This window comes from Chiloscyllium plagiosum, chromosome 6 (genome assembly GCF_004010195.1).
Source record: "Chiloscyllium plagiosum isolate BGI_BamShark_2017 chromosome 6, ASM401019v2, whole genome shotgun sequence".
In the NCBI taxonomy this organism is placed as follows: Eukaryota; Metazoa; Chordata; class Chondrichthyes; order Orectolobiformes; family Hemiscylliidae; genus Chiloscyllium; species Chiloscyllium plagiosum.
Window position 1 is genome coordinate 77,170,575 of NC_057715.1, and position 25,769 is coordinate 77,196,343.

The 25,769-nt window shown below is 39.7% G+C and overlaps 1 protein-coding gene across 4 annotated transcripts in view; it reads left to right on the top strand.

Annotated features, from left to right (window-relative positions):
• The window catches only part of ift88 (intraflagellar transport 88 homolog), a 302,741-nt gene extending 277,443 nt beyond the window's left edge, over positions 1-25,298 (top strand). For all 4 annotated transcript variants that reach the window (XM_043691899.1, XM_043691900.1, XM_043691897.1 and 1 more), the window contains 5 exons: positions 150-215; positions 1,192-1,298; positions 3,695-3,755; positions 16,919-17,032; positions 23,259-25,298. In XM_043691899.1, the coding sequence (XP_043547834.1) occupies positions 150-215; positions 1,192-1,298; positions 3,695-3,755; positions 16,919-17,032; positions 23,259-23,380 (470 nt within the window). In that variant the 3' untranslated portion in view covers positions 23,381-25,298. The remainder of the gene's footprint in view (positions 1-149; positions 216-1,191; positions 1,299-3,694; positions 3,756-16,918; positions 17,033-23,258) is intronic.
• The last annotated feature ends 471 nt before the right edge of the window (positions 25,299-25,769 follow it).

Below are 25,769 nucleotides of genomic sequence, written 5' to 3' on the forward strand. Positions count from 1 at the left end.
CATTTTTGTGGGGTTGACAATATTTTGGTCAGTTACAATTTTTAACTTGCCATAAACTTTTGTGCTAATTTTCAAAAAGTGTTAACTCTTACATTTATGAACTTGTCTATGATTAAAATAGTCATCAATAGTTTCCTTTATTATTACAGGTAACTATCAAAAGGCATTGGAAACATATAAAGACATTCATCAGAAATTTCCTGAAAATGCTGAATGTAAGAGTTTTTCTCAAAGTAAACAATTGATGATAGTCAGAGGATCTGTTTGTCATTTTGACATATCTTTGCTGTGTGTAAAAGCATATGAATGCTTGGAAGACTGGCATAGTGGACATTTTATGTAGCTATACCATAAAAGTGAATGCATTTATTGTACTTTTGATTCCCTATATGTTAGCTTAGAAAACGCCCATGTAAATTATTTTAATCTAGAGCAAAACTGCATTGTGGCAATTTTTATGCATTAATCTGTTAAATGATTGGCAGGACATTGATGAGACTCACTTGATAACCTTAGCATGTATCTGGTCCTTTATCGTAATCAGACATCACTTCATTGTCAATAGTAAGCTGTCACCATTACACAAATGCTTATATATCTGTAGGGTGGGCTTTGGTGTGGAATTGCAGTCTCTCCGCTATAATTAATCTGGGTGTGATTTTTTTTTGTGTGATTCAAAGAGTATTCATGCTTCTTCTAGTATTACTTGCCAAAGCTGTTATTTATACTTTTTGAAGCAAGTTGGCCCCTTTCAATGCAGATGGTATAGACCACTCAGTGCTGTGTTCTGCTGGGCAGAATCAAATTGCCTTAAGGTCTCAAATGCCTCTTAGGACACTAACTTAAGTATTTTAATGTGCCTCGTTCAGGCATAATTGCTGGCTGCCCATATGAAGAACCACTTCAAAATTGCAAAGTTAATGCAGATTTCTCTTTATTCTTCATCTTGTTAGTGCATTGTTCTTGTAGAAACATGGTGGGGGGCAGTATCTACTGACATTGTACTGAGATGTATGTTATCTGCACATAGAATATCAGTAGTTTTACATATTTGCTTTGTTTTAATGTGATTTTGCAGAGGAAAGCCAACTGTTTTGAGGAATTTTCTGGTTTCTGATTTTTTTTTTGTCTGCTCTTTCCATCAATTAGGTATGCTGAATTGTTTGCCTTTTTAATTGATTTTTTGTTTAGGTTTGCGCTTTCTAGTTCGCCTTTGTACCGATATGGGACTAAAAGAAGTTCAGGAATATGCCACAAGACTAAAGAAAGTTGAAAAGATGAAAGAGTTAAGAGAACAGGTAAAGAAGCACTATGTGCACTTAAAGGCAGCTTCTCGATGTAACACCCCAATGAAAGCTTCCTCTCATAAACTAGTATGATATTTGCTTGTTGCACTGGACTTTCTCATGAGTTAAGTGACTTAAGTTGTCACTATTTTTGACCTGTACTTGTTTAGGAGAAAAGTTGATACTACCAGATGAACTTGCTGCCTTTGGGTGAATAATTTTAAGATCTCTGTCTGAATCTTGTTCCCTAGGGAAAATGTGATTCATAAATTCCTGTTATCTACCTATATGTTTAATAAACCCATAGGAGTAGGCCACAGAGTTCCTGCAGAGGTGCTGCACCCTGTTGGGGGATGATGGCTAAATCAATTGATCAATAACTGATGTTTTCTAACAATCTGTTCAGTTGACCTTTTAAACCAGAAAAAGCTTTTAAGTCAAATCTCCTTTTAGACTTCTCCGTGATTAGTTAAAGAATGGGTCTCAATGTAGTGTTGCTGAACTGATGAGAGCTACTCTTAAGGTGTGAAAGTATGAGAAATTCCGTCCTAACGTTTCACTGTCTACATTGAGTAAATCAGAAGGCTAGACCTCCTCAAACTAAAAACATTCAGTAATAACAAACATTTTCCTCCAAGTCTATTTTTATTGGCTGCATAGCCCATGGTGTTAGGGGCAAGGTACTGGCATGGATAGAGGATTGGCTCACTGGCAGAAGACAGAGGGTGTGAAAGGGGGGTCTTTTTCAAGATGGCATTTGGTGATTAGTGGAGTCCGCAAGGATCTGTGTTGGGACTACAACTATTCACATTTTACATTAAAGAAGAAACTGAGGGCATTGTTTTCAAATGACAAAAAGATAGTTGGAAGGACAGGTTGTGTTGCAGAAGGACTTTGACATGGTTGGTGAGTGCACAAAGCAGAGGCAGGTGGAATACAATGTGGGAAAGTGTGAGATTATGCACTTTGGTAGGAAGAAAAGACGCATAGACTATTTTCTGAATGGGAAAGGCTTCAGAAGCAGAAAGAGATATGAGAATCCTAGTTCAGGATTCTCTTAGGTTTAGCATGTACGTTCAATTAGCAGTTAGGAAGGCAAATCAATATTAGCAATAATTTCAAGAGGGCTACAATTCCAGAGCAGAGATGAGCTGGTGAAGCTGAATAAGGCTTTGACCAAACCACATTTGGAATATTGTGAGCAGTTTTGCACCCTGCATCTGAGAAAAGATGTGCTGTCACTGGAGGGGATTCAGAGGAGGTTCACAGAATGATTCTGGAGATGAAAGGCTTGTCATATGAGGAGCAGTTGAGAACTCTGGTCTGTACTGGATGGGGTCCAGAAGGATGATTCTGAAACATACAGAATACTGAGAGGTCTGGATTGAGTAGACATAGAGACTATGTTTCCACTAGTAGGAGAGACTAGGACCCGAGAGCACAGCCTCAGAGTGAAGGGATAACCTTTTAGAACATAGATGAGGAGGAATGTCTTCAGCTAAAGATTGGTTAATTTGTAGAACTAATTGCCACAGAAGGCTGTGGAGGCCAAGTATCGTTAATACAAAGATAAGTTCTTGATTAGTACAGAGGGACTTCAACTATCCAAACTAAGGCGAGGAGTATTTTGTTCGGATAATCGAATGTTCAGATAATTGAATGCTCTGTAACCCAGTTTAGCCAAGCATCGGGACCTTGTGATCTTGTCTGATAATCCAAAATTCGGATAACCAAATGCCGGATAGTCAAGGTTCCTCTGTTAAAGGGATTAAGGGTTAAGGGGAGAAGGCAGGAGAATGCTATAGTGAAACATATCAGCTATGGTTGAATGGCAGAGTAGAAATAAAGGACTGAATGGCCTAATTCTGCTCCTATGTCTTATGGTCTTTCTTCCACCACAACTGCAGGGGGCCCACTCTCAGCCTTTGCAGTTGTAGTGCTTGAGACTTCACTGAGAACCTGTATAATGACTCCACATTTAAAGTTTATTTCATATGGCAGCCTGCGACCCTGTAAAAAAATTACAAAACCATTGACTCTTGAGTTGCATTCAGAAAGAATCCTCAATATCTCACCCCACACCTTACTCTCAGTCCCACTGCCTGTGTAAAGTAGTGAGCCAGGTGGTGAAGGATCAGTGAGGGTAATGGCTGGCCAGATTGCTAGCGGAGCAGTGAAGGGGGAAGCCAATGAACAGCAAAGGAACCAGTGACTGGACTATCCAGTGGGACAATGAGGAAGTGGCAGCAGTAGCAGATGCACTAATTCTGGATCTTTTGGTTCCAGTATGGTGTACATACACAATTAGGTTAATGGCGTCAACTTACTATTGTCGTACTTCAGCAGTAGTTGCACTTTCTAATTTAATAATTAAATTATATTTTCTTGTACTTTTATTTTTAAAACAGCGTGTGAGGTCTGGCAGAGATAGCAGTGCACGTGGGCGCAGAGAAGGCAGCGCTAGTAGCGGTAGGTGTAGTAGAACCTTTTACTACAGTGAAAATAACAAACTCGATTAACTTAGATTGTAATTATTTTCATGAGATTTTAATCCATTGATCTTCGAATTTTAAATGTGGTGTTCATTTTTTTTCATATTACAACAGAAATGTGAGTGTGAAGTTATGGCATGTTCATGATCATATTTTGCATGATTATATTTTCCCTGAAGTTAGTGAAAACAAGAATATCACCCTGAATCATCTATCACTGTAACATTTCACACTTCTTTGTATTAAATTTCACCGCTAAGTTGCCTTTGAGAGATGGTGCAAGTTTCACTCCCATATAGAAGGGTGATGACAGAGATCTTTGTTAGTGCAATTTTATGAAAACTGTGCTGATAAAGTTGATTCTGTACTGGATTACCTCTTCAGTGGTAAACTTTAGAGAAAGCTGCCAAACTATGAGAAGTATTCAACAAAAGCAGTTTAAGCTATGCTTGTCAAGGAGACAGCTGGTTAAAGATTTTGGTATTGCTGAGCTATTGACCCTACTCAATTTAAGACAACTCTCTATTGCTCTCTCTCTGAATGTATAAAAACTAAGTTATTTGTTTAGACACAGCTGACTGCACCATTGCAGCAGCGGGAGTGGTGAGAGCACAGGCCAGAGGCTGCTGTGAAGGTAAATTTCCCTCTTAAAGACTTAACTCATGTATAAGTGGCTTCCATTGCAGAAGCAGGAACAGTGAGAGTGCAGACTGGGGGCTGCTGAGAATATAAGTTTCCCTCTTAAAGTCTTACTTTGTGAATAGGCAGAGCGAAGGCTCAACAAGAGTGGACATGACATGGGGATTGCTGGGCATGTGAACTGAAATATTCGAGCTGTAGCTAAATCTGAGACATTACATGTGCAGTGTCTCCCACCCCTCCTTTTTAAGCCAAAAAAAACAGTGGGTGGAGGGCTTTTTCTTTGTTTTTCATTTATTCAATCTCTCTTGGCAATTTAGAGCAGATGGGATGGAGGCTAGGGCAGCTGCATGCTCCTCTTGCAGGATGTGGGAGGTAAGGGTCACCACTGGTGTCCCTGTTGACTTCACCTGCGAGAGGTCCACACAACTTCAGCTCCTCATAGACCACAGTAGGGAACTGGAGCTGCATGAACTTTGGATCATTCAGGAGGCTGAGGGGTGATAGAGATGAATTATTGGGAGGTAGTCACACCTAAGTTACATGATGAAGGTAGCTGGGTGACCATCAGGAGAAGGAAAGGGAATAGGTAGACATTGCAGGAACCCTGTGTGGCCTTCCCCTCAAAAATAAATATACTGTTTTGGAAACGTTTGAGGGGGGAGGGGGCGACCTACCAGGGAATAGCCAAAGCGGTCAGCTTTCTGGCACTGAGCCTGGTTCTGTGGCTGAGAAGGGAAGGAGAGAGAAAAGGAGAGCAATAATGGTAGGAGAATCAATTGTGAGAGGAGATTCTGTGGTCGCGAATGGTATGTTGCTTCCCAGGTGCCAGTGTCAGGCATGTCTCGTATCAAGTCCACAGTATTCTTAAGGAGGAGAGAGAGCAGCCAAATGTTGTGGTACATATCGGTACCAATGACATAGATAGGGAAAGGGAGGAAACCCTGAAAAGAGAATATAGAATCATAGAATCCCAACAATCCCTTCAGCTTAACGAGTCCACGCCAACCTCCGAAGAGCAACCCACCCAGACCCATTTCCCCCACCCCACGTTTACCCCTGATTAGTGCACATAACCTACAAATTCCTGAACACTATGGGCAATTTAGCATGACCAATTCACCTAACCTGCACATCTTTGGACTGTGGGAGGAAACCCATGCAGACATGGGGAGATTATGCATACTCCACACAGACAACCACCTGAGGTTGGAATCGAACCTGGGTCCCTGGCGCTGTGAGGCTGCAGTGCTAACCACTGAGCCACCGTGCCACCCCTATCTTAGGTTGAAAGCTAGAAGGCAGGACAAGCAGATTAGTAATCTCAGGATTGCTACCAGTGCCATGTGCTGGTGAAGCTAGGAATAGAACGTGAGTGCAAATGAATATGTGGCAGCAGGGCTGGTGTAGGAGGGAGGGCTTCAGATATGTGGATCATTGGGATACTTTCTGGGGAAGGTGGGACGTGTACCAGAAGGACGGGTTGCACTTGAACTTGAGGGGCATCAATATCCTGAGTGGGAGGTTTGCTACAGCTGTTTGGGAGGGTTTAACTAGATTGTCAGGGAGGTGGAAACCTGAGCTACGTATCAGATGATAGAGTAGGTAATGAACAGCCAGATAACAGTGTTCAGAGAGTCTGTGAGGAGGGATAGGCACTTGATGGCACAAAGGTGCAGTCAGTGTGATGGGTTGAAGTGTATCTATTTTAATGGAAGAAGTATCCAGAATAAGGGTGATGAACTCAGAGCTTGGATCAGTACTTGGAACTATGATGTTGTGGCATTACAGAGACTTGGATATCACTGGGGCAGGATGGTTGTTGGATGTTCCAGAGTTGTAGCATTGCTAGTCAGGGTTAGTATCACAGTTGCAGAATGGGAGGTCGTTGAGGAGGGTTTGTCTGCAGAGTCAGTATGGATGGAAGTCAGGTCTGTCCAGGAAGGGTACCTGATGCAATATGTGGACCTGATGCAATAGGCTAACTAGAGGGGAAGCCATATTGGATTTGGAGCTTGGCTACAAACCATGTCAGGTGTCAGATCTCCCATTGGGAGAGCATTTCGGTGAGAGTGATCACAACTCCCTGACCTTTACTATATTTTTGGAAAGGGATAGGAGCAGACGGTATGGGAAAGTATTTAAATGAGGGAGGGGGAAATTACAATGCTTATGCAGGAACTGGGGTGTCTAAATTGGAAACAGGTGTTCTCAAGGAAATGCACAACATAAATGTGGGGATTGTTTAGGAAGCACTTGCTAATGGTGCTGGACAGGTTTGTTCCACTGAGGCAAATAAGGGATGGTAGTTTGAAAGAACCTTGGGCGACAAGGGATGTGGAACATCTGGTCAAGAGGAAGAAGGAAACTTATTTAAGGTTGAGGAGGCAAGGATCAGACAGGGCTATAGAGGGTTACACAGTGGCAGGGAAGGAAGTGAAGAATGGACTTAGGAGAGCTAGAAGGGGGCATGAGAAAACTTTAGCGGGTGGGATTCTACCTTATGTGAGGAACAGGAGGATGGCCAGACTGAGGGTAGGCCCTATGAGGGATAGTGGAAGGAACTTGCGCCTGGAGTCACGGGAAGTAGAGGAGATCCTGAATAAATACTTTGCTTTAGTATTCACTACTAAGAGAGACCTTGACGTTTCTGAGGACAGCATGAAACAGACTGATATGCTAGAACAGGTTGATGTTAGGAAGGGGGATGTGCTGAAAATTTTGACAAACATAAGTATAGATAAGTCCCCTGGGCCAAACGGATATACATCAGGTTCCTACAGGAAGCAAGGGAAGATGATGATTTTTGCATCCTCACTGTCCACTGGAGTACTGTCAGATGGTTGGAGGGGGCAAATGTTATTCCCTTGTTCAAGAAAAGGAATAGGGAAATTGCTGGGAAATACAGACCAGTCAGTCTTATATCAGTAGTGGGCAAAGTATTGGAGTGGATTCTGAGATACAGGATTTATGATTACTTGCAAAACCATACTTTGATTAGAGATAGTCAGCATGGCTTTGTGAGGGGCCGGTCATGTTTCACAGACCTTATTGAATTCTTTGAGGATGTGACAAAATATATTGATGAAGGTACAGCAGTAGATGTGGTGTGCATGGATTTTAGCGAGGCCTTTGATAAGGTTCCCCATGGTAGGTTCATTCATACAGGGAAATCTGGCTATCTGGATACAGAATTTGCTGGTCCGTAGAAGACAGAGTGGTGGTAGATGGAAAGTATTCAGCATGGAGCTCAGTGACCAGTAGTGTTCCACACAGATCAGTTCTGGGACCTCTGCTCTTTGTGATTTTTATAAATGACTTAGATGATGAAGTGGAAGGGTGGGTTCGTAAGTTTGCCAATGACGTGAAGCTTGGTGGAGAGCTGTTATAGGTTGCAACGTGACATTGACAAGATGCAGAATTGGGCTGATGAGTTTCGGATGGAGTTCAACCTGGATAAGTGTGAAGTGATTCACTTTGAAAGGTTGAGTTTGAATACAGATTACAGGGTTAAAGGCAGGATTCTTGGCAGTGTGGAGGAATAGAGGGATCTTTACATCCATGTCCATAGATCCCTCAAAGTTACCACCTAAGTTAATAGGGTTGTTAAGAAGGTGTATAGTATGTTGACTTTCATTAGCAGGGGGATTGAGTTTAAGAGCCACGAAGTTATACTGCAACTTTATACAGCCCTGCTTAGACCACACTTGGAATATTGTGTTCAGTTCTGGTTGCCTCATTATAGGAAATACGTGGATGCTTTAGAGAGGGTGCAGAGGAGATTTACCAGTTGCTGCCTGGACTGGAGGCATGTCTTCTGAAGAAAGCTGAGGGAGCTAGGGCTTTTTTCATTAAAGTAAAGAGGGATGAGAAGTGATTTGATAGAGGTGTACAATAGGTTGAGAGGCATAGATAGAGTGAATAGCCAGAGATATTTTCCCATGGTGGAAATCACGAAGGGGCACAATTTTAAGGTGATTGGAGGAAGGTTTAGGGGAGATGACAGAGGTAGGTTCTTTACCCAAGAATGGTGGGTGTGTGGAACGCACTGCCAGCAGTGGTAGTAGAGTCCGATACATTAGGGACATTTAAGCGACCCTTGATAGGCACATGGAAGATAGTACAATGAAGGGTATGTAGGTCAGTCTAATCCAAGAGTGGAATAAACCTCCAGCGCAACATTGAGGGCCAAAGGGCCTGTACAGTGCTGTACTGTTCTATGACTGGATGTCTGCAGTCTACAAATTAGCCTTTTCCCATTTTGTTATGTATTCTAATAACCAAAATCAATCAGTTTTGAGCTCCACTCTCAGCAATTATATCCATAGCAACCTTAGAGCTTTCCTCCTTCTGAAAGTCATACAGTCATAGTCAAACAGCATATAAACAGGTCCTCTGGTCCAACCAGTCAATGCCGACCATATCCCAAACTAAACTAGTCCCACCTGTCTCCTGCTCCTGGCCTATATCCCTCCAGACCTTTCCTATTCATGTCTCCATCCAAATGTCTTTTAGACATTGTAACTGTACCCGCATCCACCACTTCCTCAGGAAGTTCAATCCACACACAAACCACTCATTTAAAAAAAAAGACATGGGGGAGGGACAGTTTTTTCACACTTTCTCCTTCTCATCTTAAAAATATGTACTCTAGTCTTGAAATCCCCATTCTAGGGAAAAGACACCTGCTATTCACCTTATCTATACCCCTCATGATTTTATAAACCTCTATAAGGTCACTTCTCAATCTCTTAGATTCTAGTGAAAATAGTCTGTGCCTATCCAGCCTCTCCTTATAACTCAAACCATTTAATCATCACTGTTTAAAAATATTCACTATTTGCGGCAACTTGCTGTGCACAGTTTGCTTCTGACATTAAAACAGTTCCAAGTCAGCATGATGTGTGACTTGGAAGGGAAACTTGCAGATGTTACATCTGTTCTCTTGTTCTTCAAGATAATGGAAGTCAAGAGTTTAGAAGGTGTTGTGAAAGAGTCTTGATGTGTTGGTGCTGCACAACATATTCCTGGCACATTCTACTGGCTGTGGAGAAAGTGAATGCTGAAGCAGATGGACAATGTATCAGTCAAGTGGCCTGCTTTGTCCTGGATGGTTTTGAGCTTCTTGAATGGTGTTAGAGCTGCAATCATCCAGGCAAGTGAAGAGTATCCATCATTCTCTTGACATGTGCCTTGTAGACAGACATATGGAAGTAATGAGATGTGTTATTCATTGTAGAATTCCCGGACTTTGACCTGGCTTTACAGCCACAATATTTCTATGGTTGATTCATTTCAGTTTCTGATCAATGGTGACCTCCAGAAGATGTTGATGGTGAGGAGTTCAATGATAGTAATGGCCTTGTATGTCAAGATGTGTTGGATAGCCTCTCTTATTAAAGAAAGTCTATGTCTGGCACTGGCACAGCTTGAATATTCCTTGTCATTATCAACCCTAATCTGAATCTTGTCCAGATCATGTCCCAAGTAGGCACAAGCTGCTTCAGCATTTGAGGAGATGCAAATGCTGTGAGCACTATGCAACCATTGTCAAAATTCCCAATTTTGACATAATGTTAGAGGATAGGTCCCTGATCAAGCAGATGAAGATGTTTTCATGTAGGATACTACTCTGAGAAACACCTGCAGCCGTGTCTTATGGCTGAGATGATTAATGTTAGCAGTCACATCCATCTTCCTTTGTGTTAGATTTGATTTCAACCAGTGAAGAATTCCACCCCTCCCAATTCTCAATGAATTAAAGTTTGCTAGGTTCCTTTATGTTGACTTGATGTCAAGAACAGTCACTCTCACATCGTTTTATAAGTTCAGTTATTTTGTCTAAATTTGGGTCAAGGCTTGTAATGAGGTCTACATACAAGTGCCCATAGTGGACCCAAGCTGAACATGAATAACTGCCTATTGACAGTACTATTGACAATACCTCCATCACTTTCCTAATGATTGAAAGTAATGTAATGGTAACTGGCTGATTTAGATTTGGACAGCAACAATCCCCATATCTAGTCCAACGCCAAGATTGTCTACTTTCTCCTATCAACATTGCTTCTTCACCTGACTGTCCTTTAAAGACTTATTTGTTGAATCCAACCTCCATGTTTGCTCCTTGCTTGATTCTCAAATTAAATCAGACATAAATTCTGCTATATAAAATTCCAGTTTCTATTGCCATCCCTCAGTGAGTGTATTGATTTCAAAATCCTAATTTTCAAATCCTTCCACAAATTGTACCCTTTCAATTTTCTCCACCAATGGGTTACTGCATACACATTCCCTTCCATCGTTTCAACTCTTATCATTTACTCTGTCTTGTGGCAGAGATTTCTCACTTTGGAACTCCCTCCCCAAAACCTCCTTAAGCATCTATGGAGAGAAAACCGAGTTGACATTTTGAGCCCAGTGACCTTTTTGTGAGGCTGCCAGATCTGCTGAGTTTCTCCAGCAATTTCTGTTTTGTTCTGTAAAATCTATCTCTTTAGCATTACCTTCAGATGTTTCCTTTTATCACTCGATTCTCATTCCTATTTCATAGTTTTGCATTTAGCATTTTTAAAATTGCAAAGTATTCTATGTAAATCCAAGTTGCAGTGTTGGATCTATTTATTGGCTGCAAACTAGTGACATAAGGATAAAAGACCAAAGAATTTAAAATGGGCTTATGTCTTCTCAGTATTCCAAGTTCAGATTTCTCTTCAGATAAAAGAATGGTCACAGGATTGTTTATTCAGCAGAATGCCTTGAGAATCATTATCTGAATTCCTTTACAATATAAATGCCATTAAATGTACCTAATTCCTTTAAGCAGAGTCAAAAATTAGCAGGAGATTCTCTGCAAGTTACAAGTTTGTCATTCAGCAATCAAGTGTAGGTCACAAAAAGTGCAGAAGACTCATCAGATTTTGGGGCAGAGAGTGAAATAGTTAATAATCAGAAAAAAAAATTGACAACTGTCATGCAAAACTTCTTACTTATATTTAATATATCTGTACTTTCTAATCTGACACCTGATTCATACATAACTACAATCATAACAGCAACAGCTCATATTTACATAGTGCCTTTAATATTATAAAACATTCCAAGGCTTTTCACAGGGCCTCCAACGTGATCAGTAAAATGATCTATTCAGCTAGTCAGTTCAAGGGCAGTTAGGGACAGGCAATACGTATGGCTTTGCCAGTGTGCCTGCATCTGATGAAATCATATAATATAAGAGAGAACAAGATGGAGAGGTTAAGATGAGAGAGCTTCCAGAGCTTAAGTGATTGAAAGCATGACCACAATGATGAAGCAATAGAAACTGCAGCTATCCCAGAAGGTTTTATGGCTGGAGGAAGTTGCAGACCTAGGGAGGGATAGACACGTGGAGAAATTTTAAAACAAAGATAATTAAAACATTATTTGACCAGGAGCTAATCCAGGTCAATTAGCATATCGTTGAACAGGATTTGGTGCATCTTATGATGTGGGTGGCAAAGTTTTGAATAACTTCAAGTTTATGGAGTAAGTTGTAAGAGACCAGTCAGCACTGTGTTGAAGCAGTCACGTTTGAAGGTGATAAGGGCACAATTGAAGATTTCATTAGCTGATGAGCAGAAGCAGGCACAATCAGGCAATATTGTAAAGATAGAAATAGGCAGTCTTCATGATAGTGTAAACTTGTGGTCAAAAGCTCATCTTGAGATCAAATATAGCACCAAGCATGTACATTTTGGAAATGGTTAGCTATTGAAATATGGATCATGAATTTAATTCTGTAAACATTAATAGTATATGGAACAATCGGCCAAATAGTCTTTTGACAAACTAGGGTTTGTGGTGCATTTATTAGTGTTGATAATCTGTAACTTTACTACTTGTACTCTGGTAAAGTTTGTCAGAGTCTATTTCTGAACAATCATTAAGGTCATATTTGTGACACATCTGCCTTTGCTGTGGATGTTTTTCACTGCAGTGATCTAATGTCAATCTGTGTTACAAAAAATGTTGCAATTACTTTTACTTTCAGCGATGTTACCCATACTTCATACGTCACACTTTTATAATTGTAAACTTGTCATGCACTAATAATTGTAAACTAATATGCTAACATCTCATCAAGAAAAAATCTTAACCAAGATTTCTAAAATCTCCTTTCAACGTTGTGTCCTTGTGACACAATCAAATCATTGAAGTTGTTTGTTAAACAATTTTGTGTCCGTAACTAAAACTTTTAAAAGTTTAATACCAAAATTAAAAAATAACCTGTTTCATAAACATGACTAAATATGTTCATTGAACTGCTCAGTCTGTTGGTCATGTGGAATTGTGGATTTATTTGTAAATGTTTCAAACTTCACAAGATATTTATCACACTCGCAAATAGCTGCTTGAAATACAAACCCACATTTTTGCACACTCATTATGGTCCAAACTCCATTTCTGAGCAATTACTTGAGTTCTTGAGCAAATTGCATGTTCTGCAGTTCCACTGCACTTGCTCCTTCTCATTTATGGTCTGAATGTTATTAAATGCTCTCTCCTACAATTCTCAAAATTACTTTTCCACCCAATCCTGATATAGAACGGTATGAAGTCAACTGGCTTCATGTTGAGTTAAAAATATAGATCAAGTAATCAAACTTTGAATAAAAAAAATACAAACTTGGCAATTTTCAAAACTCACAAAATTAATACTTGTGCCTCCTTAAGTTTAAATTTCTTCCCTTGTCCTGGATGTGATATTTTTGAAATAAGCATTCTATTCATGATATTTAAATAATGCAAGTACAGAATTCCAGTCTGCCCCAGGATCTCGGTATGTGAACAGTGTGCTATTGTGCCTAGAAAATCCTATTTTTAACCAAAGTTGCTTGTCTTGGCTCTCACCTCTAAATCAAAAGGTTATAATTTTAAGTCCCCTTCAAACATTTGGCTGATACTTGAGCATGGTACTGATGGTATGCTGCAGTGTTGAAGCTACTGTCAAGTAATATTTTAAACTGAGGACCAATCCAAACTCAGTACTCAGAGCAGGGGAATGAGGCCAGTTTATATGAGCAATCACACTTCAGAAATGACAGTTAGTGACCATTAAATACATTGGGATACTCCAAGACTTTGCTTAAGTGCACATATAAATTGAATCTTTTGTTCAGACATTTATCATGCCAGCAGATTTGCTTGTATCACATTTCTTGGATATCGTTGACGTCAGGTTTCATTGACTTTACTGTCAAGCTGCAATTACTCAGCAGACACTTGCTCACTGACATTCGACTTGGGTCCCACTATGTCTCCTTACATCCTGAACTCATTACCGCCTTGGTCCAAATATGGACAAAAAAACTGAATTCGAGGGGAAATGAGGGAGGCTGTCCTAGACATTTAAGGTAGCATTTTACTGCATGTGAAAGCAAAGAGCTTGAGCAGAATTGAAGTCCATAAGAATCAAAGAGAAAATTCCCTACAGGTTAGAATCATACCTAACACAAAGGATGTTTGGATTGTTTAGGTCATTCATCTCAGTCATGGGACATCATGCAGGAGCTCCTCTGGCACTTCTGATAGTGGCTTCTCTCCATCATAAGCTCAGCGGTGGAGATGATGCAGATGATTCCACAATGTTTAGCACTATTTTCAACTCCTCAGATATTGAAGTAGTTCATGCAGAAATGCAGCAGAACCTAGATAGCATTCAGTCACAGGATGAAGAGTGGCAATTAACACTCATACCACACCAGTACCAGGCAAAGACCTTTTCCAATAAGAAGGATTCAACCAAATCTCCTTAACATTCAGTGGCATTAAAATCATTGAATTTCCCCACGATCAACATCATAAGGTTTACCATTGACCGGAAATTGAACTGGACCAGCCTTATAAGTACTCTGGCTACCAGAGCAGGTGAGAAGCTACGATGTCTGTGGTGAGTTAATTACCTCCTCTGGATGTTCACCATCTGCAAGGCACAAATCAGGAGTGAATTGAATTGAATTATTGTCACGTGTACCAAGGCACAGTGAAAAGCTTTGCCTTGCGAGCAATACAGGCAGATCACAGAGTTAAGTAGCATGGGTAAGTAAATAATAGGTAAACAGCGGCAAAAACAAAAACACAGGTACAGGCGAATGTTAAGAGTTTGAGAGTCCATTCAGTATTCTAACAACAGTAAGATGTTGACATACTGCATAGATGAGTGCAGCTCCAACCGCACTCAAGAGCAGAACAGGACATGGGCAAATAATGCTGTTTCCCAACCAGCCTGGGGGAGGATTTCAGGGGAAGCAGGGTTGCCCATTTAGTCACCCTGCTGATATCAAGAAAAGGTATTCTGATTTTCCCCTTAAGATTTAAATAGCAAATTCTGACCCTCTGATGAGATAGCTTAAAAATGTGTTGCTGGAAAAGCGCAGCAGGTCAGGCAGCATCAAAGGAGCAGGAGAATCGACATTTCGGGCATAAACCCTTCTTCTGATGAGGTACAACAATTATATTTAGGTGGATTTGCATCTCACCAATAGCTAATCTTGTCTCATTACTATGCTGCTCCCCACTGTCCTGTCCTGCCCTCAGAAACTAGAGATGCCAATTCCATGCAAGTCAGAACAACTGTCTTGAACTTGTGGCAACAGCTCACCGCTTGATTTTCTGGACCTTTGTCCAGCTCCCCCATTTCCCTGCATGCTGTATGGACACTTTTTTTCCACCCTTCCTTCACACAAGTGGACATTGTAAAAACCACATGTCTCACATCATCATGGGTGCTTTCTGACCAACACATACACTTCAACCCTTCAGGATTTCAGTTTGGGGATCATGATATTCCAGAATTGTATGCTTCTGTCGGGCTGCTTTGGCTGCAAGGACTCGCATGCATCTACATATATGCATCTTATTCCTCTTGGATTACTTTCTTAGTGATTGCTCAGTTTGTGTTTACTTGGAAGCTGTTAGCCTTCCAGATTTGCATTGCTTTTTAGTAGGTCGGCTGATCAGTTCCTAAATTACAAGCTGGCCGCCAGCAGCACACTGAAAAGTACTTCCTGGCTTGTAGTCTATGAAGTACTGTGGAGCAGGGGTTTAAATGTAGCATGAAAGTCGCAAAGTCATGGAAGCAGCAAGCACTCCTACTACTCCTGCCACATGAGTACTGGTGCCATTGACACTGATTGCATAATTAATAAGCTGAAGAGCAGATGATTGCATGAAAAATGTCTACATTGGCATGGCAGGCTTTGAATGTCACTAAAGAAAGCTGTTTGCTTAAAAACGGGAAAATTCAACCCTTTGTTTTCTTCTTTAACTTTTACCTGACAAATGATAATAGGCAGTTAACAGAAGGTAAATTCTTGCTGTTTTTAGAAGAGACAGAATATGGGAGAACGTACAACAGTATTTTCTGTTAGATGACATTACATAAATGTTGCATACTTTATGGTGAGAGCTATTTACACTTTCATAATCTATTCAGATCTGAAAACAACAACCAAGCAGCAAAGAAGTAAAATAAACAGCAGCAAACAAAACCTTACTACTTCCACTGCTTGAAACCTTTCTGAAAGATTCTGCCAATTAATTCATAAATTATTATGATTATTATTTATAAATTATCAATTAAAGTGAGGTAGTAATAAAACTTTGGGTTGTATTTCACACACAAACTTTCTAAATCAACACAGAGGACTTTGATAACTTCAGTGCTGATTGATTGCATTTAAACCCATCTTTCAGAATGTGTTTTTAGAAATTTCTACTTCATTAAGTAACCTTGATCATTGCTTTACATTCATAAAACATGGTGCAAGAACTTAACTAAAACTGGCTTTCTTTCTTATATATTCTACCAGAAGATTGAAAATAGATTGGTGCTTGAGTTTGCTTGTTATAACCTGCCTTCAAATACATCATATTTTGGAGCTTTATTAATTCTAACAGTTCTAAGTTTATCAGAGTTTTACCAGCTGTATTGATAACTTTTCAAATGATGAATTGGATCTAATTTACTTGTTTGACCTCTTCTTATCTTCTCTTTGATCAGCCCTGATTCTGAAAGTACAATATCTGGGCAATGAGAAAATAGTATTTGAAAAATATTTGGAATAAGTAGACATGTTAGCTATGCTAACCGCAAAACAACTCTTGTGAAATCCATAATTTGTTACATTTTTTTCTATAATGTTACTCTGAGGGATAGAAATTCTTCTTCAGTAGTTGCACAAAATGTACATTTTTAGATTCGCTGCTTGCCATATGTAATGCTTGATATTCAGTTCCATTTTCTGCAGGGGAACTGAATGTCAGATGGTTCTAATAGTGGAATATCAGATACTACATATAATGGACAGCTAATCTAGTGCCACTCACTCTGAACAATCTACTTGAAACAAATTTCTACACCCCCTCCAATTTTTTGATGCATCTCATTAGAATTGATGCAAAGATTCAAATTCCTATTTTTGTGAGCATATTTGCATCTCAGCCTGTCTTGCATTATTTCAGAAAATGGTCAAAGTAGCTATGTTACCAGTGCTAAAGGAGAACGGATGAGTGCAAAGTTGAAGTCATTGCCTGGTGTTAATGATCCTTATGAAGCAAGCAACAACAAAGATATAGGCAAGTACATGGCTCTTCTTATGTTGAGTTTAGGATCTTTCTTCGTGTAAAATGATGATGTGGAAAAGTGAACTGCATTGTACGGTGATCCTTGGGCAAAGCAAATATATAGTTCTATATTCCAAACATGTGAAAATAGCAGATGTTTCATGATATTAATTAAAGGATTTTTTTTGCCATCAAAGTCTCGTTATGTATCTTATATCCCTATAGTGGATCTCAAACATTTTCATCTGCTGAGCATTTACATGCAACAATAAACCCATGGACCATTCTGCCTATCCTGTGCATCTATTTTGCTTGCTACCTAATGGCAAATTGTGAAAATTCTAAATATTTTCCTATTTCTGTTTTATATGCAATAAATTATTTGGCATTATTTTTAAATTGAATGTTGAAAGAGAGCACGTTGATTTGCAACATTTTAGTATGTATTATAAAATAATCACAATAATCTTCTGAGAATGTAATACTGACGTGTAAGTGATGTGACAACTTGTGCTGTGCACACGGGAGCCAGTCTTGTTGTGTGACATCATGCAAGTGGTGGCAGAGGGTACTGGCCTGTTCTCGCATTATAATTTCAACCATAGCATCACATGTCAGTGTCTTGCATTTTGGACAAGCCCCTGAACTACTTGAAGGGTCCTTGTGGAACAGTACCGCATTTGATAAACCACTTATCTATTAGAATTGAAATGTGCTGCTACTTTGCTTGTAAGACTTCTAATACTTCTTGTAAGATTTTTCTGCACTCTGTGATATTATGTGGCCAGAATATTTAGGGTGCCACGATGGCCCAGTGGTTCAATTCCATCTTTGGGTGACTCTGTGTGTGGAATTTGAACACACTCCTCATGTCTGTGTCGGTTTCCTCCAGTTTCCTCCCTCAGTCCAAAGATATGCAGGTTGGATGGATTGGCATACTAAATTGCCCATAGTGTCTAGGGATGTGCAGGCTGGGTGGATTAGCCATGGGAAATATAGGGTGCAGAGATAGGGCAGGGGGATGAACCTGGGAGGAATACTCTTCGAAGGGTCAGTGGGGACTCAAATGGACCAAATGGCCTGGTTCCACACTGTAATGATTCTATGGAAATTTGTTAATGATTGCTACTTTTGACAAGACTATAGCAAAATAGCTGTTTGGGAGCTCATCTCATCCTTCCCCTCTCCTCCCCCACATGTTATGGAAACTCAGCTGGATGGCAGTTTTGTGATGCAGGTGATGCCAGTCTGCATCTTCTGAGGTTACCATGAAGGTAGTTCCTTCTCAACCTTGCCTGAAGCGTGGTGAACCTCAGGTGAAACTCATCATCAGTTGTCGTCTTCTAATGAGAGAGCAGCACTATGGTCCTCTGAGACTATGGCGACTTTACGTTTTCCATGATATGGGCTAAAAGGAATACCATGCATGGTTATATTCCTTTCAACGGAATCACACACTACATTATGGAGAAAATCAGGGGGTTCCTAAAACTGGGATATTGCTGTTTGTATTGTTCGGGATGTCTGTTCATGTTTGTGGTTGTATGCTGCTTCCTTCACAACCCCATGGTTAGAAAGACCTAGTTGTTACCTCCAGGGATTCAAAAGATTACTTTCAAAGGAGGAGAAGTAGGAGGAGAAAGCAAGGGATGATCTCATGCACAACACTCAATCAGATGAAGTAAGGAAGACTGCATAATGAACCCTTCACTTTAGTTAAAAGGAATTTGCCCACCTGCATCATGGGTACACCATTCCCTTTCAGTACATTTATGCCACACTGTCCGTGATGTATAACACTTGATAAGGCAATAGCAAAAAGCCTTCACACAGCAACTTTATCTGGTGAGACATGAAAAATACAAAAATAAAAGCCTAATTTCTTCAGTGTATACTGTCTTTATGCAGTATGTTGTTAAAAATCACACAACTTATAGTCCAACAGGTTTATTTGGAAGTACTAGTTTTCAGAATGCTGCTCTTTCACCAGGTAGCTGTGGAGCAGATCATAAGACACAGAATTTATAGCAAAAGGTTACAGTGTCATGCAACTGAAACAACATATTGAACAAACCTAGATTGCTGTTAAGTCTTTCATCTTTTAGAATGGGTTGCAGATTTCGGTTCGGAGACAGGGATGTTCCCTCCCAGTTGGGGAACACTTCAGCAGTCAGAGACATTTGACCTCGGATCTTTGAGTGACCATCCTCCAAGGTGGACTTCGGGATACGCAACAACACAGAGTGGCTGAGCAGAGGCTGATAGCCAAGTTCGATACCCATGAGGGTGGCCTCAACCGGGACCTTGGATTCATGTCACGCTACAGGGGACCCCACTACACTATACAGTGTCTCTCTCACACACACACGCGCTCTCTCTCTCTCTCTCTCTCTCTCTCTCTCTCTCACAAACACATGTACATACACTCCCCCACACTCTCATCCTCTCATAGGCTTATACTCTGTCACACACACACACACTCTCTCTCTCTCTCACTCTCACTCTCACACTCACACACTCTCACACACTCTATCATGTACTGCACACATACACGTCTATGGCGTGAACTTGCATCTTCAGAATTACATTTGCAAACACATTCTATTTTGCTCAAAAAGCATACAATCTGCACGTAGTCAATCCATGTAACATTTTATAAATTCCTGCTTTGAAAATAGAACCATTCTGACTCAAGATTGGACTACAGATACACTCTAACTTCGCTCCTTTAATGCATTGTCTAAGCTGAGATGTCACTTTTTTTTAGAAAACCTCAAGTTATCTCAAAGTTCTGGAATTTACACATTAATGATCTTTAACCTGCAAACCATTCTAAAAGATGAAAAACTTAACAGTAATCTAGGTTTGTTCAATATATCATTTCAGTTGAATGATACTGTAATCTTTTGCTATAAATTCTGTCTTCTGATCTTGAGTATCAGAAAGTGCTGCTGGGTGAGTGATCAGGCTGTGGTACATTAAGCAGTGAGGATAGCTTACAGAGCATTGGTGACACCACGTCTGTATGCAGTTTTGGTCTCCTTAATTATGGAAGGATGTAAATGACTTGCAGCCAGTAGTTTAATGGATTTATACCTGGAATGAGTGGATTGTTTTATGAGGAAAGATTGAACAGACTGGGCTTATAATCAATTGAGTTAAAAGACTGAGAGGTGACTTAATTGAAGTGTATAAAAAAAAGTGCCTGTGCTGATTGCGATGTCACTCAAAATTAATCCCATCTGCCTACATATGGTCCTTAACCCTCTATCCCTGCCATATTCATGTGTCTGTCTAAAGGTCTCTTAAATACTGCAATTGTATCTGCTTCTAGCATCTATCCTGGTAGCGCATTCTAAGCACCTGCCATGTTCTGTGTAAAAAGAAAAGCTTTCCTCGTACATCCCTTTAAACATTTCCCCTTTGATCTTAACCCTGTGGCTCCCTAGTGTTAGAAGTTTCCATGATGGAAAAAAGACTTATGCTATCCACGTCATCAATGCCTTTCATAATTTTATATACTTCTATCCGGTCGCCCCCTCAGCCTCTGCTTTAATCAAAATAATCCAAGTTTGCCCAATTTCCCTTTTTGCTAATACACTTCAATCCAAGTAGCATTCTGGTAAACCTTTATTGGGCCTCCACATCCTTCCTATCGTGTGGTGACCAGAACTGCATGCAGTCCTCCAAATGTGTCCTAACTAAAGTTTTATACAGTTGCAACATGACTTGCCAACTTCTTTACTTAGGGCTCCAACTGATAAGGCACACATGCCACATACCTTCTTTACCACCTTATCCACTTGTTTTGCCACTTTCATTATCTGTATGTCAATGCTTCTAATGTTCCTTCTATGTATGGTATATTTTCTTTTGCATTTGAACTCTCGTAATACATCATCTCACACTTGTCTGTTTTAAACTCCATCTACCATTTCTGTGTGCAATTTTCCATCTGGTCTATATCCTGCTGTGTCCTTGGATAACCTTTCTCACTATTCACTAATTTTTGTGTTGTCTGCAAATTTACTAATCATTGTACCTACATTTTCATCCAAATCATTTGTAAATATTACAAACAACACTGATTCTAAAAGAACATCACTATTCACAGACTTCCAGTAGGAAAAATAACCCTACTGGACTCCACAATGCTCTGTAACTCCACAACTACCCTCTATCTTCTATGCCCAAGCCAATTTTGTATCCAGTTTGCCATCTCACAGAAGATTAAGTCACATGGCATCCATGTTATCAGCCTACCATGAATCTACACTGAAAAATGTGTTGCTGGAAAAGCACAGCAGGTCAGGCAGCATCCAAGGAGCAGGAGAATCAATATTTCAAGCCCTTCTTATGCCCAAAACGTCGATTCTCCTGCTCATTGGATGCTGCCTGACCTGCGCTTTTCCAGCAACACATTTTTCAGCTCTGATCTCCAGCATCTGCAGTCCTCACTTCCTCCATGAATCTACACTGTCCTGATTTCCCATATATCACAGGAGAAACATTCTACTATGTCAAGTTGTCCTGCCATTGTGAACCTTCTCAACTACAGACAATAAACTAATTATACAATCTTACCCACTACTCACCAAAATCAGATTTCTCACTTTCGTTCCCTATTTCTAACAAATGACAGACCACTAAAATGAGTGCTTTATACTCTTATCCCCCTCCAGGGGGCACTCACTCAGTTTCTGGACCTGGTTCCTGAGCAACCTAATCCTAGATTAACTTTTTAACACTGATGCCACCTCCAGAGCCTCATTTCTGGATTCTGCTCCATTCTGCTCTGCTCCTGCCACCACTTTGACTGACCTTGATCTGGACCTCACTCTTCAGATACTTAACTGGAAGCTCCTGCCACTGTTTTCTCCCAGATTCAGTCTGCTCTGCTCCTGCTGCTGCTCTGACTGATCTGAACTTTCTTGACAAAGTGGATGTGGGAATTATGTTCCTTCCTGTGGACAAGGCCAGAAGTAGCGTGCTATTTTAAAATTAGGGGTTGCCCTTTTAGGATAGAGTTGAGAATAATTTTCTTTCTCGAAGCAGATTGTGCATCTTTAGAATTCTTTGCCACAGAATTTACCAGTTAGTAGAATTGTCTTGACCTTTGCAATGACTCGGAATGCATCTGTGGTTTACTAGTGCGTATTATTCAAGTTTTTGGCTTCCACTTCTATGGTAGCAGATATAAACCTGTTTCTAAATGAACCTTGATTTTTATTGCTTTATTAGCCCACAACCAAAATTCTGATTTGTGAATCAAAAGCATGAAATCACTCATTGCATAGAACGTCCACATGAAGATTGGTGGCATTCCCTGCCTTTTCCCCATACACCTAATGCTGGCTGAGAACAATGGTAGCTGTGGCCTGTCCCTTCAAGACAGGGTGCTCTCTATCTATAGAAACCAGGGGCAAGTGTAGGTTATTCAGCCCTTCGAGTCTGCTCCACCAAACACCACGATCACTGCCGATCTTCTGTCTCAATGACATGTTCCCACTTTCTCCTCATATACCTTGATACCTTTGATAATTTAAATGTGTCTATCTCTTTTTGAATATATTCAGTGATTTGCCTTCACAGCCTTCTCTGGTAGAGAATTCTACAGGTTTACCACCTTCTGAGTGAAGGAATGTTTCCCTATCACAGCCTAAATGGCCTATCCCATATCCTGTGACTAACCCCTGGTTTTACACTGCCCAATCAGGGAAAATTTCATTCCTGCTTTCTAGTCTGTCCAGTCGTTAGAACATTGTACATTTCAATCAGATCCTTTCCCATCCTTGTAAATTCCAGTGAATACAGGTCTAGTCAAACCAGTCTCTGCTCATAGGACTGCTCTGCCAATCCCAGTATCTGCCTTGTGAATATCTATTGTACTATCTCTCTGGCTACTATAATATTCCAGATGTGGTCTCACCAAGGCATGTATAACTGCAGTAAAACATCTTTGCTTCAGAACTCAAATCCTCTTGCAATAAAGGCTAATAAACCATTTGCCTTCCTAATTGCTTGCCTGTCTATTTTCCTTGACTGATGTACAGAGATACCTAGAATGCTTTGTACATCTGCATCCAGGTAGGTTAAGTAGTAGTAAGCAGTATTTTTGACTGCTGGATCCATCTTGATTTCACCTAACAATTATTCTTGAATGGTTTCAGTGATCTACATAACAGTTTAGTGAAAATATGCACTATTTATAATGGATTTTTCATAACTGTCTCTATAGATGCTTCATATGTGGATCCACTTGGACCACAAATAGAACGACCCAGAACTGCAGCTCGAAGACGGGTTGAAGAAGATGAATTTGCAGATGAAGAACTTGGAGATGATTTGTTACCAGAGTAATGAATGCACCCACTCAGGTCACAAAAAACAAAGAAATGTCACTTTCACAGATGACATATGATATTCTTGCTTTGACAATGTGTACATTAAATATACACATTCTATATTTCTCATGATTATAGTTGCTTTAATGTGCTTGCTAATGCATTATTTATTACATTTGTAATTAACTACAAGTTCCTTGTAAATATAAAACTTGTATATTTTTGATATTTTAATATCTGTGATATAGTGTTAAGGCAATGGTTGGTGTATAGTTCATTGCACTGCATGTTCTATAGTAGATTAATATCTCTAATCGTAATTATATTTGACTATCAGTGATTAACTATATAATATTTCATTTATAGACTAAGAAGATGTTTAAATATTTAGGATTGAAGGCATGTCAATATTTTGTTTAGTTTTCAGCCAGTGTAATTACATTTTTGTACTATTTCTGAATATTACTTTCTTATTAAATATAAAATCAAAACTGATCGATGTAACTGTAGCTATGTAAATAGGCTGAAGCAATCACTGACACTACTAGACTTGCCATCTATACAGTGAACTCTAATTTTATAGCAGCTCAGCATATCAACAACTATGGATTGTTGCAGACTTCATTGATAAAGGAGAATTGTGACAAAAGCATGACTTTAAGAGGTACGTTTTGTCCTGATTTTTTTATGAAAAAAAGTTGAGACAGAGGTCCTAAGCAGTCTGCTCAAGGCCAATAGAGTAAACCGCTTATGAGACTTTGGGGCTTTTTTAAAGATGGAACAATAGTAGCAGCCTGAATGGAAAGGATGACCCACCAGAAGAAAGGGAGAAAGTGATTGTTTTTAAATTTCTGAGATTGGAACTGAAAACACAAAGTCAACTTAAAATGACCAAGGTAGAGATGAAAGTTAGTAATAGTGATGAGGACAGTGATGGAGAGCAATCCCATTGTAGCCAACGGCCTGGTGGGGATCTATTTAAATATGTCTGAGCATTGCCTAAGTCCAATGACAAGAATGTATAACAATAATTTGAGAAAGTGGCTAAACAAATGAAATGGCTGGTCACCATGTGGATATTGTTGATCCAAACAAAATTGGTAGGTAGAACTGGTGAGGTATTTACATCACTGTCAGAGGATATATTTGGGAAGGATGATGAACTAAAAATCTCATCTAAAATGCATGTGAAATAGTCCCAGAAGCCTACGGACAAAGTTTTAGGAATCTAAGGAAGGAACCTGGTCAAACATATGTAGGGTTTTAAAGGATCAAAGTAATTTTGATAGATAGATAAGGACTTTGAAAATAGATCAAGCATATGATACTCTTAGAGAAACAATTATTTTGGAAGAGTTCAAAAATTCACTTGCTGAAGTAATGAGAACTTATGTGGAAGAGCAGAAAGTTAAGACTGCAAGATTAGCAATGGAAATGGCAGATGATTGAGTTTGTTCATAAACCAAGGTTTGGTTTCTGACGTCAATCTTAATTTGTGAGGGATAGAAATTAGGGAAAAGAGAAATCCTCACATGGTAAAGGAAACAAGGAGATCTTATTGAAGATAATAACAATACAGTACTTTACCACAGGGTAAAAAGGAAATCCATGAGGGGGAAAGAGAAGTAAGAAAGCTCAGGCATTTTCACTGTGATAAAGTAGACCACATGAAGTTGCAGTGTTGGTGGTTGAGAATAAGCACTGGGAAGACAGATGTGGGAAAACAAGATAAGGCAAGTGAGTTTTGTTGAAGTGGTTAAGAAAAGCATAGTGGAAGCTAAAAAGCTGCAGAAGAATGTGTACAACCTGATCAGGGGTTGGTTGAGAAGAAAGTGCCAGATCTCTTTAAAGAATTTACTTGTGTGGGTAAGATTTACTCATGTAGGTCAGGAGGAGTAGATAAGGAGATTAAGATTTTAAGATATATTGGAGCAAGTCAGTCTTTGGTGGTGAGAGATATATAATTCAGAATAAATTTTGCCAGGAAAAATGGTAATATATGAAATTCATTATATAAAGTCAAGTTGGAGAGTCCAGCAAAAAGTGGTGAAGTGGTGGTAGGAGTAATAGAGGAATTCTCAGTTCCAGAACTGCAGTTTATCCTTGGTAATGATATAGCTGGATCACAGATGGGACTGATGCCTACTGTGGTTGTAAAGCCAGTGGAAAATCTGGCAACTGATGTGTTACACGAAGTATATCCTGGAAATTTTCCCAACTGTGTGGTAACAAGGTCACAAAGCCACAAATGGAAACAGGAGCAGAAATCAAGGAGTAAAGATAAGTAAGTTGAAGTTCAGTTATCAGAGACGATGTTTGATCAAATGGTTGAGAAAAATCAAGAATGTGGCAGGACAAGAGATTATAATTGCTGACACACTGTCACAACTTTGCTGAAGGAAGAC